Source organism: Alternaria ethzedia (assembly GCF_023757985.1).
Source record: "Alternaria ethzedia strain BMP 0044 chromosome Unknown scaffold_53, whole genome shotgun sequence".
Classification (NCBI taxonomy): domain Eukaryota; kingdom Fungi; phylum Ascomycota; class Dothideomycetes; order Pleosporales; family Pleosporaceae; genus Alternaria; species Alternaria ethzedia.
In genome coordinates this window covers 70,087-88,658 of record NW_026056246.1, presented here as the reverse complement: position 1 = coordinate 88,658, position 18,572 = coordinate 70,087, and the positions used below count along the sequence as shown (strand labels likewise).

General features: G+C 52.6%; 7 protein-coding genes across 7 annotated transcripts; 5 read left to right on the top strand and 2 right to left on the bottom strand.

The window, feature by feature from the left end:
- Positions 1-421: 421 nt before the first annotated feature.
- On the top strand, positions 422-2,925 carry J4E87_010652 (uncharacterized protein; the record flags this gene model as incomplete). The annotated part of the gene is made up of 10 exons (XM_049382224.1): positions 422-456; positions 508-545; positions 595-690; positions 741-804; positions 853-940; positions 987-1,112; positions 1,753-2,184; positions 2,248-2,398; positions 2,453-2,810; positions 2,859-2,925. The coding sequence occupies 10 exons, from the start codon at positions 422-424 to the stop codon at positions 2,923-2,925; spliced, it is 1,455 nt and encodes a 484-aa protein (XP_049228048.1).
- A 376-nt stretch (positions 2,926-3,301) lies between these two features.
- Positions 3,302-4,343, top strand: TRM8 (tRNA (guanine-N(7)-)-methyltransferase (tRNA(m7G46)-methyltransferase); the record flags this gene model as incomplete). The annotated part of the gene is made up of 3 exons (XM_049382223.1): positions 3,302-3,447; positions 3,496-3,722; positions 3,820-4,343. The coding sequence occupies 3 exons, from the start codon at positions 3,302-3,304 to the stop codon at positions 4,341-4,343; spliced, it is 897 nt and encodes a 298-aa protein (XP_049228047.1).
- An 885-nt stretch (positions 4,344-5,228) lies between these two features.
- Positions 5,229-7,144, top strand: J4E87_010650 (uncharacterized protein; the record flags this gene model as incomplete). Its single annotated transcript, XM_049382222.1, has 4 exons — positions 5,229-5,327; positions 5,378-5,696; positions 5,767-6,650; positions 6,713-7,144. 4 exons carry the CDS (start codon positions 5,229-5,231, stop codon positions 7,142-7,144), a joined length of 1,734 nt encoding a protein of 577 aa, XP_049228046.1.
- A 633-nt stretch (positions 7,145-7,777) lies between these two features.
- On the top strand, positions 7,778-10,337 carry J4E87_010649 (uncharacterized protein; the record flags this gene model as incomplete). Its single annotated transcript, XM_049382221.1, has 6 exons — positions 7,778-7,822; positions 7,874-8,229; positions 8,281-9,124; positions 9,177-9,527; positions 9,763-9,811; positions 9,931-10,337. The coding sequence occupies 6 exons, from the start codon at positions 7,778-7,780 to the stop codon at positions 10,335-10,337; spliced, it is 2,052 nt and encodes a 683-aa protein (XP_049228045.1).
- Positions 10,338-11,551: 1,214 nt separating this feature from the next.
- Positions 11,552-13,618, bottom strand: J4E87_010648 (uncharacterized protein; the record flags this gene model as incomplete). The annotated part of the gene is made up of 6 exons (XM_049382220.1): positions 11,552-12,077; positions 12,131-12,399; positions 12,448-12,902; positions 12,972-13,025; positions 13,080-13,490; positions 13,585-13,618. The coding sequence occupies 6 exons, from the start codon at positions 13,616-13,618 to the stop codon at positions 11,552-11,554; spliced, it is 1,749 nt and encodes a 582-aa protein (XP_049228044.1).
- Positions 13,619-14,686: 1,068 nt separating this feature from the next.
- Positions 14,687-15,787, bottom strand: VPS26 (Vacuolar protein sorting-associated protein 26; the record flags this gene model as incomplete). Its single annotated transcript, XM_049382219.1, has 4 exons — positions 14,687-14,790; positions 14,839-14,955; positions 15,003-15,500; positions 15,571-15,787. 4 exons carry the CDS (start codon positions 15,785-15,787, stop codon positions 14,687-14,689), a joined length of 936 nt encoding a protein of 311 aa, XP_049228043.1.
- Positions 15,788-17,095: 1,308 nt separating this feature from the next.
- Positions 17,096-17,840, top strand: J4E87_010646 (uncharacterized protein; the record flags this gene model as incomplete). Its single annotated transcript, XM_049382218.1, has 2 exons — positions 17,096-17,344; positions 17,394-17,840. 2 exons carry the CDS (start codon positions 17,096-17,098, stop codon positions 17,838-17,840), a joined length of 696 nt encoding a protein of 231 aa, XP_049228042.1.
- Between the last annotated feature and the right edge of the window lie 732 nt (positions 17,841-18,572).

Sequence of the window (18,572 nt, the reverse complement as noted above, 5' to 3'; positions counted from 1 at the left end):
ATACAGTGTCCAGCTGCGATAACGTGACTCCAGGTGCGGCCGTCAGCCCTCAATGTCCCGTGGAGTCCAGAATAAGTGGGATGGGCTACGTGTATCGATCGACGGGGGCGGTGGAGGGCGTCGTGAGGTTTGGCGCAGCTGCAGCCTAGCGGGGAGGGTGAAAGGGCTGGCGTGGCCTGGGCGGAGAGGTGGCTTGTTGGAGATTTGGGTGCAGTGCTCGTCGGGACTCTGTTTACCTCCAGGTGTCTGCTCGAGAAATGGTCGCTCCAGCGAAGGCCGCCTCGCTAGGCTTGCAGGGGTCTGGCCGCCAAGATCTCCAACCCTCTGCCGCGACGGTACATCAACACCACGACACGCGCACCCCAAGCACTGCGAATTCCTATACGCGCATCGTTAGAGCTCGATATAGGTAGTCGCAAACATGACAACCAACGAGCCATTCTACCTGCGTTACTAGTATGCAGGCTGTGGATTCTCAAGCACGTGCAGTTACTAACATTTTCGCAGCTCTGGTCACCAAGGCCGATTCGGACACGAGTTCTTGGGTGCGCAAAGCTGTTGCGAAAAGAGAATCACGAGTCTAACTTGGCATAGAGTTCGATTTTCGAGTGCTCGGAGACGGTCGCAGCGCATCTGCCCGTTATGCCAACAACTCAAACTACCGCAATGATTCACTCATCCGGAAAGAGAGCAAGTCATTCTCTGCCCTTGACGTGATGTGCTGCTAACGCGTCGTTTAGTGTGCGTCAGCGATGCTTTGGTAGCCGAGATCAAGAAGATTGTCAAGGACAGTGAGATCCTCAAGTATGTGATGGAATGGAAGTTACGTATCATCTGCTAACTCATCCCCAGGGAAGATGACACAAAGTGGCCCCAGAAGAACAAGGACGGCCGTCAAGAGTTGGAAATCCGGTTAGGCAGCGAGCACATCTCCTTTGAGGTAGGATGGTCCGTTTATCATGGCCTCAGTGAACTGACGACAATAGACTGCGAAAATTGGCTCGCTCCAGGACGTACAAGACTCGTCAGACCCAGAAGGCCTTCGCGTCTTCTACTACCTCGTACAGGACCTCAAGGCACTCGTCTTTTCTTTAATATCTCTGCACTTCAAGGTATGCGATCCAGTGTACTCACGTCGAACATGAAGACTCACAGCGTTATAGATCAAGCCTATCTAAGCCTCTCGCCGCCACATGGAGGCACAGTAGCGTTGCTTTTGCCGACAGCGCACAGCCACGGGGTTGTGGCACAACCGCGGCTCGATGTGGAATGACGTAGGGACGGCGTACGGAGTCAACTGGAGGAACGACATCTGCTTGTGACTAGTGTCACCTGATCTGCGTGATCCCTTCTAGGACGATGGTGTATGAGAGGAGGATGCTCAGGAAAGGGCTATTCGACCAAAATTCGTTAGATCGCGCGGGTCGGCTCGGAAGGTCAACATGGCCCACTTGGCAAGGAATGATAATACAATTTACAGATGCATTCGACGGCCTAGATATCAAGTGTTCCAATGTGTCTAGGTTTGGCCCCATGTCATCCCACGTGAGCCAAGTGCGGCTTCCCCGCGTAAGTGCAGCTCAGTGACCCACTAACTTTGAACCGCCTAGACACCTCCGCCGAGTCCAAGTCATCCATCCAGCATGCATTCTTCCCCATCGCCACGCTTCTGGCTCCCGCAAGGCTCTATTGTATAATCGCACATTCATCCCCACCCGTCCCATGTATAATCGCCTCGCACCTTCGCTGTAGTCTCGTCGCACCTGCTATCGGACCATGCCGACGCCGGATGATGAAGCCATGGTCTCGCCGGTGGAGCACGAGAGCATCGCTGGCCGCCCGACTTGTCCACCCGAGGAATCGCGCGTTATCGCGACCCACGAATTGAATGAGACACGGGGCGCCCTCGACGACAGCAATGCCAGCGCCGTGCCCGATGTGCCCATGCAGCAGCCCACTCCGTCTCCACAAAACTCGCGCGAGCATACCCAGGCGCCCGACGATATCCAGACCAAGCTGCCCAGCACCGACAGAGACTCGCCCACCAGAGACATTCCCACGCCTATGACGGCGACAGACGACGGCACTGAAGAGCAACGCACCTCTCACGTCTCGCCGCTTTCTCCCGCTGCGCCAACTTCGCTGCTCGCCAGCCATCTATCGTCCCCATTCCCTGCGCATAGGGTACGTCAGACCAGCATGCATGCAGAACAATGCGCAAAGTAGACGTTGCTAATGCCGATGCAGTTCCTACCCAACACATCCTCGTCCCTCCTTCGGCCCGGCAGTCGCTTCGTGGGCACCCAAACCTCCGACCGCCAGCAGTATGACGTCGAAGTCGATATAAAACATGTCGACATGCGCGAGTCCTTCATGTGTGGATACTTGCGCATCAAAGGTGCGCACACCTCTCCGCAGTGCCAGTAGAGCTTGTAGACTAACACGTCCACAGGTTTAACCGAAGACCACCCAAGTCTGACGACATACTTCGAAGGCGAGATTATCGGAACCAAATACACCTTCATTACACAGCATCCGGAATGGGGCTCCAACGAGAAGGTCGACCGGCAACACTGGGGGCGGTTCGACGCATACAAGCCGATTGCTAAGTACTCTGCGCGCCAGGAGCAGGTGTCGAAGGAACTGAACCAGAAGGAACACCTCTTCATGCGGTGGAAGGAGTACTTCCTCGTGCCAGACCACCGAGTGAGGACCATAAGCGGTGCGAGTTTTGAAGGCTTCTACTACATCTGCTTCAATCAGCTCTCGGGCGGCATCGAGGGCATCTACTTCCACGCTAAGAGCGAGAAGTGAGTTTGACATCCCAGCCAAAATGGTCTTATGCTAACACTGCCCAGATTCCAGAAGCTCAATTTGAAACACATCCAAGATTTTGGGTGTCAAGGCGCGATTGAATTCCGATAATGTTGATGACTGAACGACTGGGCATTTGGATATGGATTAGCATTAGGGCGCACACCTGGGATTGTCTTCTTGTATCGATTTTTCTTCCCACGGACCGTATGCAGGGTGCCAAGGTCGTCGGGCTTTTTGTAGTAACGTCTCTGAGACATGCAGGTCGAATTACGTCACGCTACGCTTTGTCGTACAAGCAGTAGATCGCTGCGCGAACGGCTGTTTGCTGTGTTGCTGCAGATGTGGTGGACCAGAGACCCTGGCGCTAGCGAAAAACTCGCTTGATTCGTGATACGCAGCTAATCGACTATTACCTCAGCACCTGTGCATCTACCTTTGACCCAACTTTCTTGCACATCTGATAATTGCGTATACCAAAGTCACCATGCCAGGCGAAACAGCAAAGCGCACAAAGCGCGAGGAGTACAAGAAGTCGCTGCAGACGGAGGAGCAGCAGGGCGCCATGCCCAAGAAGAGGTTCTACAGGCAGCGCGCCCATGCGAATCCCTTCTCAGACCACTCGCTCACATAGTAAGATGATGTTGGTCTCTTATGAGAGATGAACCTAATATGATGCAGTCCCAAGAGCCCCGCAGACATGGACTGGGCGAGTCTATACTCTATGTACGCCAAACAACCTAAGAAAGAGACGCAAGAAGGGCAGAATGAGTCACATGATACGAGCATAGAAGAGCAACGGGAAGCAAATGCGATATCAAAGAATGTCGAAATAGCAGACATAGGATGCGGCTTCGGAGGCCTACTCTTCGCCCTCGCACCCAAATTCCCCGATACATTGATACTCGGTCAGTCCCCCATTTATTGTCGCCACCTCGTTCACCACACAAGCACACAAGTACACAAGACACAACCAGCTATCCCCAAACTAACACAACCCCACAGGCATGGAAATCCGCATGTCGGTAACAGAATACGTGCAAGAAAAAGTCCGCGCCCTCCGCGTGCAAAACGCCCCAACGCAGCTCTACCAAAACACCTCCTGCATCCGCGCCAACACCATGAAATTCCTGCCCAACTTCTTCCAAAAACACCAACTCTCAAAGATCTTCCTCTGTTTCCCGGATCCGCATTTCAAACAGCGGAAACATAAGGCGCGCATTGTGTCTTACACCCTTAACTCAGAGTACGCTTACGTATTGAGGCCGGGTGGGGTGGTGTATACGATTACAGATGTGCAGGATCTGCATGAGTGGATGAAGGGGCATTTTGAGAGACATCCGTGTTTTGAGCGGGTGGAGAGGGTGTTTGAGGAGGGGAGCACGGTGGATGGGGTTGAGGGTGTGGGTATGGATGAGTGTGTTAGGTTGATGAGGAGTGAGACTGAGGAGGGGAAGAAGGTAGAGCGGAATAAGGGACTGAAGTTTGTGGCGTGCTTTAGGAGGAGGGAGGATCCGGAGTGGCCGTGAGAGGTTGAGAGTGTAAGATTGTGTTGAGGGTTCGCTGGCTGGAGCTTCGAGACATTTTCGGAAGCGTGTCTTCTCGGGCTCATGTGTGGAACTGTATTACCTGGGTATGAAGCATGATGTGGAATTCATGGTGGGGTCCGGGTTCTCTTGCGCGTGAGCTGCGTGTTCTTAGACTGTGCAGTGGATCTCGATCTAGATCTTGCATTAAGATGAATCTAACAATACAATACAGAGTCCTTAAGTCCCGCGCAGCGGCCCTGCCAGGCTTGTAATTTTCGCGAAGCAACAGCCCGCACCTCTAATTCCGCCCTATAGCCCTCTTATAATTTATTATAGCTTATTACTGCTGCAGGCAGCGTTGTAACATGCCTCTTTTTAGCCGTGCACGTAGAAATCTAGCCTTAGCAGCTTAAACAGATATACATACACCTAACCTGTTGGCTCTATTCACTCTAGCCAGCTTGGCCTATCACCTAGCATATATAAGCCGTTGCGTATTATTAAGAGGGTGTCTAAGTCTAGTACAGCCCTCTACTAGTATTAAAAAGGTCGTAAAATAAGAGTAAATGCAATATATCCTTAGCATAGGGAAGCTTAAGCTAAGCCTCGCAGCTTAGCACCTAAGGATTACCTAGCGAGATAGCTCTCCTCATAGGTGATCTTACTACATAATATCTGTATTTCGATAGCTGGTCTTCGCTCTCGGGCATGCGCAAAAGTTCACGACCGTGCCACTGCTCTCGGTAAAAGTTCGGCGATACCGTAATCAGCCATGCCCCGCTACCGGTGTCGCGTCGCACACTTTCCTTCCATCAACTCCACGCGCTCCTGCACAACACCCAACATCGAAGTACCTCTTGACTCGTGTAGCCTAAACTTTTCACAATGGATCCAGACGCGATGGATATTTCGGGGCAGCCGCACAGATACCCACCTAATCTATCGGGTATCCCGACAGAGCTCCAGTTGAGAATCGTTGATTATGTACGCTTGCTCTTACACGTAAGCTGCAGAGCTCGCACTGATTGCGGCAGGTAACGACGAAAGCCGATCTCAGATCTCTATGCTTGACTTCCTCAGCACTTCGTCTCCTTGCCATCCCGCTCTTGTACAGGCGCATCAAGTTGGAGCTATGGAGTCCGGGAGCGATCGAACAGCTCCGGGAGTGCAATCTACATGGCGCTGGACCGCATTTCCAGCACACGAAAGAGCTCATCATAGAGAACGAGTGCCTTTGTGGACCGCTCCCCTCAATCCATAATGGCCGCATCAGGATCCCAGAGGCCATGCCCAAAGAATGGGAAGATGATGCCCATGACTTGGAAATCGAGCACTTCGAGAACCAACAGGACGGTAATGCTTACTTGTTCTTGCAATTTATGCATCATAATAAACTGGAGCGCTTTTGGTATGGTATTACCAGTAAATGCACACTACGGAGTGAAAGTTAACCTGGCCAGCTACCTTTCGCAGCGACCTGTACCACAGATGGTGAAGTCACATCTGCGCAACTATCAGAACAACATACAAGACCTCAAGATCAGCCTTTACACTGATCCTGGGTCGTTCGGGAAGCTACCACGTGTGTTCTGTGGTCTGCAGCGCCTCGACATTTACCACAATGATCAATCAGATATTATCCTTCTTTTCGAAAACATCGAATCTGTGGGCGCCAGTCTGAAACGGCTGTCTTTGACAGCGGCGAATGTCGGTGCACTAAATGGTCAGCTGGATGCATGGGTAGATAGCGAGCCGGACGACCTCACCCGATATACTCCTATGCTCGAAGAGCTCCGGCTTGCCAATTTCGTGGTCCCGGGCACATTTGTAGCATTCGACCATGTTATCGATTTCTACAAGTTGAGCCGATTAGAGCTGCTCGTAGACAAGGGAGGTAATCTAGACTTCGTCTTGGAGCTAGCCGAGCGTGCGCAGGGCAACAGGTTCAAGTTGAAGCACATTGCTTTAGAGTTCATGCGCGGCACCCTGCTGACTGAAGACCACCTGTTGGCCATAATGACTCTTTTCAGTTATTGCGAGCGTCTCGAAAGTCTCCACCTACGCTTTCCAGATGAAGAGCGCTTCCCTGCCCGCTTTTTCAACGTCTTCGATGCGCTTCCGCACAATCTACAGAGCTTGAGTATCTCTTTCGATGTCGATACAACGCCCACTGTGGCATTGCAAAACCAGATGTTGTTAAGCAGGTTACAAAGAAGCTCGCTGAACGGGATTAAACAGCTCGCGTATCAATTTGACGAAAAAGACTTGACAGCAGAGAGCAACGGTAGCAGTTATGATAATGTAGTAGTAAGTACTAATAACCACATTTCAAGCCGACAGTCCTTCACATGGTGGCTAACACGTCTCAGAACTCGCTGCGAGGCTTCCAACAACTGCGTCTACTCCACATCCGTGTGGAAGACAGTACTCTTATGGGCAAAAGTCCAATCTACGACGACCAACCGCTAGAGGAAGTACTGGTGGATCCTCATATATTGGCTTTGCAGATGCAAACGTTTGCCAACCGGCTGTTCGAGGACATGCACAGAGGAGGGCATTCAAAGCTGGATGCTCTGGTCGTTGGGCATGCGACCAGCGCTGAAGCAGCAGCCGAACTTCAACAGCAGTGTTTTGTCAGAGGCGAGCAGAGAGATATTCTCGGGCGCACGGTCCCGGTTGGGGTTCCTGTTTCGCAGGCCATGCTGCGCGAGACTCAGCCATACACGGATATCCTGGATATCGACTTCCCTAGGACTTCGTCATCGGATGGATTCGAGGGGTGGGCCGGAGAAGCGTTCTGAGAATTCGTTGCTCACGTACCATCGATTCAGCATTGCGCTTATACATGAACGCCGATGTATCAGCCACGACCCATGTCTATAGCCGCTGTACTTTGCCAGCAGTACGCGAATTTCAGGGAACAATGTATGTACTCATACAGGAATACATAGCTGAGCAGATAGTCTGAGCGCCTTCAAATTCTGCCCAGAAGACGTCGCATCCACAATCGTACCATTCGGTTCTGAGAGCGCTTCGCGTAACATGTTGTGGAGCAGGCTTAACCTGAATCAGTCACAAGGAACTTCCTGATTGGGGCAAGAACCAAACGCTGACCTTGATCGGCTTCAGCAGCCGATGCGACTCGTCGTTCCTTCACGGTAGCTTCCCACATGCCGCAACGACGCGCATTGCCGGAGGATGCATACATAGCGCTAATGTATGTTCTTTATTCGAGAGTCAATCGAGCGCTGACACGATAGCATTGGCTGCAGGTCTAGCAAGGGTGTATGCAATCCTTCTGGCTCCGCGGCATCTAGATGCATACTGCAAGGGTGGTCGCTACAACCCCTCTTATGCAATAAGTTCATTGAAAGAGGCCACCCACCAGTTCAATCTTGGTTCTGAGTATCGTGATTCTTTGACCTGCAACAACAATGTTGCAACTCAACACCGACTGCCAGAGACGAGTACTCAACTACGTATGCTACCCGTATCGCCGCTCGCTACATGCGATATACTGAACACAGCAGATTAACAGCCGAAGCGACCTAAAGTCACTATGTTTGGTGTCGAAAGAGCTCAACCAACTCGCCCTCGAAAAGCTTTACAAGCGCATCGACATCCGCCTGTTCAGCGAAAATAACACCAACTACATCCTTGAACTACTGAAGGACGTAAAACAGAACCTCCAGTATACCAGAGAACTCGTCGTGGAAGATGAGTGCATCGCCGAGGAAACCACGTCCGTCCAGTACGGCAGTGTTGGACTACCTGACCTCAAATGTTGGACCGGTTCTGGCGCCACGAATGCAGATCCTGAAGTACGCGACAGTCGATTTGAGCAGGTCTTAGATCTCATCCCGGCAAATGCCCTGCGCACATTCCGGTAGGGCTGAAGTTACACATTCCGTCCTGTGTTACCTGCTCACATCGACAGTTTCCTCGGTCGACGATCACTACCGTGGCGGTTGCATAAGAAGCTCGCATCGAAACAGAGAAACATCACAGACCTCCAAGTCAGTCTTGCTATGGATCTCTTCGACAACTCCATAAACATACTGCCAGAAGTGTGTCAACGCGAAACGGATTTGAAACGACTGGACATGTACATCGTCAGTGGGTCGCCACTCAACAACCAATTACTCGACTATGTTGAAGCCGTCGGAAGCAACCTGCAATCCCTGTCTTTGAGCGCCAACATTGACACTGACGTTTCCAAGCTGCTCGGGAACCACGACTGGCCACCATACCAGCCCAAACTCCCACTGAAAGAACTCAGATTGACTGGCTTGACATTGATACACATGTACAACTCCCTATCGACAATCATCGATTTCAGCAAGCTGCAAAAGCTCGACCTAGTAGAATGCGCCGGAGCCTTCGGATTACTGGCGGACATTACAAATGCAATGCCAAACCAGCAGTTCGATCTTACGCACGTTGCCTTGAACGAATTTGTTCCTCGAATTAGCATCATCAAAACTGACGACGAGCGCAACATACATTTGGTCAACTTCTTGAAAGCATGTCCAAACCTGCGCAGTCTGCACTTTGGTCATTACGATCTCGAAGCTTTACCACCAGGATTGAGACAGTACCTACAAAGTAGAGGCAAGGAGCTCACGAGTCTGAGTCTATACTCCAAAACCGAGATAATCGACGCTGGAGAGTTCGATCTTATTTGCCGATTATGTCCCAACCTAGAACAATTCGCCGCCGGGATCGACGAGGAATTTATAATGGCAGATGGGCTGTGGTACCATAACCTGAGAGACTTCGTAGTAAGACTTACCAAACCATTAACTTATCATGAGGTATACTCACCCCCCACAGGACTCCCTCCGCCGCCTCCCCAAACTCCGTACCCTCCATGTCCACCGCTCCCGCATCTCCCTAGTCGGCGGCCTCGGCAACGGATACGGCAACCGCTGGAACACATCCATGATCTCGCTACAAGTGCAAAAGTTCGCAAACCTGCTCTTCGGCGAACTCTACTTAACACACCCTGATTCCGCCCTCGAAACAATTATCGTTGGGCACTTGGGTCCTCTAAAAAGGAAGAGCAATGCTGTCGAGCTGGGCAATGGGCGTGAGATCAATTCGCAGCATTATCTGCCGCAGTTTTGCTTTGTCAAGAGTCGGCAGGAGGATCTTTTGGGGAGAACGGCGACGACGGGGGTGATGGTGAGTCGGGCTGTGTTGAAGAGGACGCATGATTATATGGGTATTTTGGATGTGGATGCTGGGGTGGAGGCGTGGGAGCAATGGGTCGGTCAGGCTATCTAGCATTTGGGTCACATCCCACGAATTCAATCGATAACTTTATCCAGCTAGAAGTATACATCGCTCTAGAAACGGCGTAATTCTTAGGTTTTGATGGCATGTATGTGGCAACTACTAATCTGGGGTACAGAAATAGAATCATGATGCAAAGAATACCGAGCTGCTCATCTTCCCCGTGCGCAGTTGTACGTCCTGCCAATCCACTTCCATGAAGATATACACTCACAACCGTGTATTGACTAAACTACTCAACGATCCCTATCTTCATCCCTCCCCGGCCAAACAATCTGCTTCTTCCACACAGCCCTCACACACCCCACAACCGTGACCAACCAAATCACCACCAACAAAACCGTCATCACGCTCGCCACCCAAAGTATACCCTCACTCTCCAACTCCCTCCCCAACACACCCGTACTAAGCGTAAACCCCACATTCGGAAAGATGAACGCCCACCACGTCAGACTAAACGGCATCTTCCCAATCACCCCCAGATTCCCCAGCAGCGCAATAGCAAACAACCAGAAACTAAACACATACAAGAAAACCCCCGTGAAAAGCGCCAAAACACGAAGTATCTCCGGCGCAGCAGGATGCTTCGCAAAGTACCCTTCCGACATGTTGTTCGGAACCGCATTCGCCAGCCCAATCAACGCAACAATCGTGTACGCACCACTCCCCACCGGTATAAACAACGCAGGCCGTAACTGAGGCGGCGGAAACCCATTATCCAGCAAATTGCGTACAAAACCGACTATGGCAACAAGACTAACACACCACCCAAACCCCTGCCACGCAACCCCACTCACAACCACCATCACCGCCCTCCCATCCGTCTGGCTCCCCGCCACAAGACTCGCCACCGTCCCCGTCAACATGGCCGAATATCCCGCTAGGAAAAGACTCGGCAGCGGCGGCACAGGACGGACCTTTCCCCATTGAATCAATATCCAATACTGGAACACGGAGTTTGCGAGGGAAGCCCCCGCGTAGATCCAATACAGTACGTAGACGGCGTCGATGAGCCAGGGGTAAGCGGGGCCGTGGGTGATGCCGTAGGTTTGGATGCCGGCGAGGATGACGCTGAGGGAGAGGTAGAAGGAGCCGAGGAAGAAGGATTCTTGGGGGTGGAGGAAGGAAGTGAGGAAGTGGGTGCGGTGGTAGAGGAAGCGGAGGGCTGTTAGGGTGGTGAGAGCGAGGAAGAGGAGGATGTTGAGGAGGAAGAGGGTTAGGCCGATTTGGTGGAGGCCTGGGGGGTGGGTTTGTTAGTATTGGCAAGCGCGACGGGATGGAAGAGGGATGGGTACCGGGGAATTGATGCGGTGTTTCTGCTATGGCGAGGGCGAGACCGCCTGTGCTCATTGTTGAGAGGAACCAGGCGAATGTGAAGTGTTTAAGGCGTGAGCGTAAACCGATTTTGCGGTCTGGTTGTTTGTGCTCTTGGTGGAGCATCTCTGGCTTTGACGACGGGGTCGTGTCGGAGGTGTGTGGGGATATAGACATCTTTCAGTGATTCTTCTTGTTTTTTCAGAGTGCTCTTGTCATGTGTTCTTGGTTGTTGCTGTCATCGCATGGTGGTTGATGTGGTAACGGTGATGAAAGGTATGCGACAGATGAGACTCCAAAAGCATCACAAAGCTCATCGCTAGCGATAACTTTGCGCGCAGCGTACGATTACCAGTCGGTGTAGCTTCCGATAGGATGTGACCTTCTCCCCAGAGGTCATGATCGTGAGATATCCAATGGAGAAGTTGCGGATCGGTGGTTGGGCATGACGCGCAGCGGCTCTGTTTCCGGTCGTCCTATTCCCGGAGCCGCACAAGCTTCCTCGCACATCAACCGACGCAACTACATCTTCACCGCACATCTACCGAGTAACTGCATCGAACTGTTTTCTTTCAACTATTAACATTACTTGCGAAAGCTCACGCCACCTGCTGAATCCTATCCTTCGCCTTATCCTTCTTCTCCTTCGCCTTCCACTTAATGTCGCCCGGCTGCGGCCACCTGTAGTTAACAGGCGACTCTCCACCCACAAAGATACACAAATCATACATCAAGCCACCACATAGCGCACCAGCAATAGATGCGCCCCAAGAACCATAGGCCCAGTACCCGTTCTCAAAGGCCGAATCGTATCCAACCCATAATCCGATGAGCCTTGGACCAAGATCGCGCGCTGGCGAGATACCCAGACCCGTGTTGTAGCCAAGCCCGATCATGGTGACGAAACCTGTAAGACCGACGACGAAGGCTGTCATGCCTTGGCCTGGAGGCGAGTTCTGGTCGTCTCCCAGGGCGAAGATGACGCAGACGAAAATGGCCATGTAGACGAAGTCGTTGAAGAAGCCGGTTGCGGTGGAGTATATGGGTCCTTGAGGGAAGAGAGCCTTGCCGGTCATCTCCAGGGTAAGACCGGGGTCTACTGCATGAATAGCATCTGCGTAAAGGCTAACACGAAGTTAGCAACTGGTGCGTTTTGATCGGCAGAAGATTTGTCTTACGCGTAAGCTACAGCTCCGGCACAAAGTCCGGCCAGCAACTGCATGAAGATGTAGACGATTGCCATCTTCCAGGGGAAACCGCGGTAGACGGATAGCGAGATCGAGATTGTGGGACTGAGATGTGAACCGCTGACACCGCCGCCGAGGTAGATGCCAATCATGACTGCGAAGCCCCATCCCCAGGCTTGGGTCTCGAAGCTGCCGGTGCCTTCTTGAGATGTGGCGACTGAAAGATTGACGCAAAGTCCGATGAGGAGGTACACAAACGTCTACACAGTATTAGCAAGGTTGCTGTCAGAAGAGTTGATGATACGTACGGCGAGGAACTCGGCAGGTGCCTGTGGGTACTTGGCTCGCAGCCTAGCGATAGGGTTGCGGTATTGGTTGTAGAACTCGCGTTCTGCCTCATGCTCCCGTTGTTGAATCTCTTTCTCTTCCTGTTTAGTCTGTGAAGACATATTCGTATCGTGTTCCTGGAGCGGCGGAAGACCGTCTTGTAAACCAAAGTGCTGCTGCTGCCCACGTCCATCAGAGAACTCCAAGCCATGCTCGTTGACGGGCGCACGTTCCTGGCCTTCATGATGTTCATGGCTGCGAGCGTTTGGTTCTTGGTTGCGGCCAAGCACTTGGTCAGCTTCACTTGTTGGCACGCGTTTCATGTTGACATTGCGGCCGTCGACTGTTGTCTGGAAATGCGAGGGGTCGCGTCGTTGGTGTGGGCGACCGACGCCGTCTAGCGTCTCCTGAGAGTCTTCTGAATCTTCTTCCAAATCTGTCCACGTTCTAGTTAGAATGATTACTCTTGAGAGAGGTCACATCAAGGGAGGATATGAAGACTTACCTTTGCCATCATGGAAGGCTAAGCCATCTTGCCGAGCAATACCATCTGCATCCCCTTCATCGACCCGGTACAGAGACTTGCGCAGGTCGCCTCTTCCCCACCACATACCCTTACGTACAGTGCGTGGCAAAGGCGCGCCCAAACCGAAGACTGGCTTTGACTTTTGCTCATTGTACCAAGGGTTCAGTGAGAAGTAATCGTTCTCGACGTCTACAGTCTGCTGTTGCTTCTTCTCAGGTCGTCGCGGCGGCTCTTGCCGAACATTCTCGCGAGTTGCCCGGCTCTTTCGAGCAGTGGGCGTGTTTCTGATGGTGCCCATTTGGGTCATACCCGTTGCAGTAGTGGTACTGCGCTCATTCTCGGGTCGTGACTCCAAACGAGCGGTGTCAAGTCTCCCGATACTTGGTGCATTGGAACGACTTTGTGCCAAACCCGATGGCATGCGTGTTGCCGAGGGTTGCTGTCGTGGCTCAGGCGTTGCTGCAGGTCTTTGGGATGTAAAGTAATCTGACTGCTGCCCTGTAGAAGGTTAGTACATCTAATTTCTTGATGCCAATGAGAAAGAAGCTCTTCTGGCTTTCGGGAGAAAATTTGAGCTTGTTCAATAACTTACTGTTGTCAGCTTTGTTCGGCTGTTGTTGCGACATGTTGTATGCTCGTTTCTTCCTATGCCTCAAGGCAAGCAGACCCTGACAACCTTATATCTGATATGTACTGGACGTGGGAGTAAAACAGGGGCGTGGGAGGTGCCAAGTGTACAACATGGTGAAAAAGTAGTCCCGCGATTAAGCCATGGGAAAGTGAAGAATTCCATGCAAAACGTCATTTGCAGGGAAGCTTTTGCCTAGTAAGCCCACGTCCCCATTATTTCGGAGCGACTCTTGGTGACGCGGAATCACACATTCCAATCATTTGGACGGGTTTTCATGTTGAGTGGGTGCGTACCGTTTCGGGAACTCAGCTTCAGTGGGTATGCCCTGATAAGAAGGGTTCCATCGCGATCCTCAGGGTTGCGGCAAAGTGTGGCGTCGTGCGGATCGTGAGATTGCTGAACATCGGCATCTTTACTGTGGGTCGCATGCGCGTTCCGCGGAGCTGAAGCCTTTGTCGTCGACATAATCGGAGCGACAGATTGACATTATGGTGTCTTGTGAGCGAAAGAGTCATCAAAAGCCTCCTCGGAAAGTGTAAGAAGAATTGATGCAGGAACCGCGTAGGGAATGTTTAGGTGCAGATCATCCGAGAGCCTCAAGAACAGTCTCAACCAATAAGCACCACAACGCTCGAGAGGCCGCAATAAGCGGCAGCGGCGATGCCGACTCATGGCCTACCTAGACAATCACACAAGCCACACTTCTCTGACAGAGAGTTCGGGACCAGAGCCGATGGTGCACCACGATCATGCAGGTGAAGACGCACTATTGCATCGTAATGTGGAGACTCGGCCAAGATTTCTACGTTTGCCCGATGATTTCCCTGCGACATTGCCGTCCCTGGAGGACTGCATTGCTGTATTTACACATGCACCATCCATGCACTGAAGAACGCCCCAGTGTCTGCGTAAGCTCCCGCCGCCGCGGTGTGATAGTACAATGTTGAGCCCGATCCCGAGGTCCGAACATTCGCATGGTGGGTCGATGGGCAGCCTTTGGCAGATCCCACACCCCACGCTCAACAGCTTCCAAGTATCTATGCAGTGACTTCTATCTACAACCTCACGACACTGCCATCAGCTTGTTCTGCTCCTGAGCCAACGTTAGGCCTTCCGGTGCTTGTCGGAATAGCACGATCTCGGATTGCTTAAAGTATCGACGGGCGTCTGGATACAGGTCAGTCACAGTTGAGTAGAGATGTGTGTATGTCATACCTTCGTCGATGAGTACTAGACTCAAGTAGTATCGGGTGGAGTACTTCTTGTTGACTTCGCGGAAGGTGGGTGTCAGGTCGAAGCCTCCGAGGAACAACCTGATGGGGATTGTTTCACCTTGACGTCGTCAGTAATGCCTGTCGCAAAAGAGTCGTTGTGCTTACCTCGCGACGGTGAGCCGTCCATGATCTCGAAGCGCACCAGCGTCTCGCTCTCGTTGTACTGGTTGGGCGCAGCCCCCGTTGTCTCTCTTCTTATGATGGACAACTCCATGTGCTTGATCTTTAACCGTACCAACAAGAAGTATATCCTACCCACAATGACGTCCTTCAGGTGGTATTTCGATTTCGAGTACTCGAACTCAATGTGCAGGCAGTCTTCGATACCGACGTCCATCTTAATGGAGCTGTTGGTCTCGGGCGGTATCCGGTAGGAGTAGACCCAGAGGTCCTTCTCTCTGACTACGTCTGCCATTCTCCGCGACACGGTGACGCGCACAAAGTAGCGCAGCTTGACGTTGATGCCATTGTAGGATTCGTATTGCTTCTCGACGTTTTTGAAGTTGAAGTCGAACGTCTGCGGGTGCTGGAGCTCGCCGGGGGCTGCTAGCTCTTGGCCAAGGGAGAGGAACTCGTAGTGGTTTCCGCGGTCGAAGAACATCTCTGGCGCATTATGTCAGCACTGCGCGCCCAGATATAGCTATGGTGAAGCTCCGGGACGGCGGATGCCTACCAATGGTGCCGATGAATTGCACCTTGATGCCGGTGTGCTCGAGGCGCTTGCCATCCTTGGGCCTTACGGTGACCTGGCCTTTGACTGATTCGCCATCGAGGTACAGCGGTACCTTCTCTTTGCGGTTCTTGTCGAGCTTGACATCAACGGCGGAGCGGTCGTCGAGGTCCTCGAGCACGATGTCGATGTCGACCGGGGTGGAAAAGAAGTACGACATTCCGGGCCAGAGAAGTGCCGGTCGATTGGCGCGTGTTCGGAAGCGGTATCAGAAGCACTCGTCGCGTCGGTGGTCGGCGGCGCTCGACTGGATGGCCGTGGTGTGGAGAGCTGCGCCCCAGATCCATGGCAACAGCTGATGACGCTTGTCCGCGTTGAGCCCGTCACGTGAGCGCATCCTGCCCCGCCTTCCCCGATGCCTCACCAACACCACCTCGTCATATTCACCCCCAGGTATCCTTGTTTCGGTCTTCACTGGGTCCACGTCACGTCTGACTGCTGCTCTCGTCGGGTCAGATGGTCCTCCACATGCCCCTCCCGAGCCTGCGGAGATGGGCACCTGCATACGAAACAGCAAATATGCACTCGTTTGGCGGTGAGCTGCACACGAGCAGCTGCAATATCGCGGCGTCGTGACTGATCGGGTCTGCCTGCACGTCGCGCTCAAACGTTCTCACCCGTCTGGACTATCCGGAGCATCTGCCGGATGCCGCCCCAAAGACTAATCGACTAATCGCAACTCAAACACTGTTCGCAGCCTCGATCCTCACCGGCCCGATGCACTTTGAGATTCCTCGCCTAACCCCCACGCGCCATTATCAAACAGCTTCGTACCGCGAGTCAAAGCGGTGAGCTGAAGTCTATTGCTTCCAGGCAGATGCTCAGTCGAATCGCAATCTACTCAGCAGAGCGCCCTGCAGTTGCCTGGCATTCAGAACTCAAGTCTGCGCTGGCATGTCGTGGTCACCGGCATGCGGGATGCATAAGTACCTGAGAAGGACTGGGGTCCTCATGCGGGGAGACTGATGCGCTACTCGTCATCCCACACGCGACAGGTCCACTTTCAAACGCCGAAGTTCTCTCTCTCCAGCCCCGGCTTCGCGGCTGTTACAGCCGGCTGGGCCTGTTACTGAAACTAGCTACACGCCCTTGCTCGCCATTCGCTGTTTGCTTTTCGGAGCGTGCCATCGTGGCTTGGCTCCCAGAATAACGACAAGCTCCATCGCATTTCACCCTTGCCGTTGCCGTCATGGCTTGCGGGAGAAATTTCCAGACCAGTATTCCAAGGTCCCACGCCTTAAAACGCACCACGCCCCAGCGCGAATCGGGGCGCCGTTGATTGCTTACAGTCTGCATACACTTATATTTGGTCCCGACCATATCGCAATATACTATATTAACCCTACCCGACACCCGTCCCTTTGTTTTCGGGAGCCCAACTCAAGCATTAGCGTCATACAAGAGCCTCACGTACTACAAACACTCATTTCCACAACAGTTTGACTCAAACTCCAAACTCTGTACCACCATGATGCAAACCGTCGATCTATCGCAGCCAAAGCCCATACAATATGCATCACCACCTACACCACCGGCTTCCAATACAGGCTCGCCATCCAAGTCCATGGCTGTTATGAACGAGACCGAGACCGCCAAGATGACCATTTCAACCCACCACCACATCCTCATCGTCACCGGTCCAGCAGGGTGCGGCAAGAGTACGGTTGCAAAGCACCTCTCAGACCGATATGGATTTGACTACATCGAGGGCGACGAGGTTAGCCATACCCTTTCAATCTACCTAATGCGTACTAACGTCTTCGCAGTTCCACCCAAAAGCAAACATCGACAAGATGGCCGCCGGCATCCCTCTCAACGACGAAGACCGCTGGGACTGGCTCATCCTTCTACGAGACCAGGCCATCACTGCACTGAAGAACGGAGCCAAGGGCGTCGTTGTTACCTGCAGTGCGCTCAAGAAGAAGTACCGCGACGTCATCCGCACAGCCCGCCTCTACGACGAGGACCCAAACGCCAACGTACACTTCGTCTACCTCCGCTCCGACATGGAGACCCTCCTCGCCCGCGTTCGCGCCAGACAAGGCCACTACATGAAGGACGCCATGGTCGAGAGCCAGTTCGCTGCGCTGGAAGAGCCCGACGAGACAGAGTGCAAGCAACTGAAGGATGTGGAGATCATCGACGTCAAGGGCAGCATACAAGACGTTCAGCTACTAGCCGGTGCTGCTGTTGACAAGGTTCTTGCGCAATAGCACGACGCCTGTAGCATCAGCTGGCTCTGATCTCACCTTTCGTTACGTCTTGTTCTTTTTCTGGCTGGTGTTGGGCAAGTGCGCAGGAACGCTGTGCGTGGGTTGTGGCTCCTTGGTTTACTTAGTTACGGCGTTCTATCTATATCACTATACCCTCGCGAGACGGGACAGCATACATGGTTTGCGGAAATGAACAGTTTTGACTTCACAACTTCTGACCCTTGACATGACCTATCGTGACTACCCACCGCCAATCTTTTCCCCTGCATCCCATGACATCGGTCGGAAAGATCTTCCTCTTGTCTCAGCCTAATGCTTGTCGGTTCCTTAGTGCCCGTTTCTACACGTGTGCGATCGAACTTCCGGTGTGTGCGGATCTACCTCCTAACCCCGCTCTTCGTTACCAGCAAAGGATGCATGATGGCCCGCGGCCTATGTGGCTTGGACCACTTCACGACGATGACTAGATCTCCACTGCATTAACGGCTGTCTTCAGTCTTGGCCAAACATGACAGCTCTACGGTTGACGCTCTCGCTTACCGACTTCGTTTTGTAGGTTCGGCCTACACTATCGTGCTAGGGTATCTTTTTGCTAAGATTACCAGAGCTGGGGGGCGCATAGTTCATTTCAGACACAGGCAATGAGGATCATGGTTAGCCATGGGTATATGAGCAATACGATGATTGCTTAGGAAGCGCTCCAAATGACTCAGCCTTGAGGACGAGTCTGAC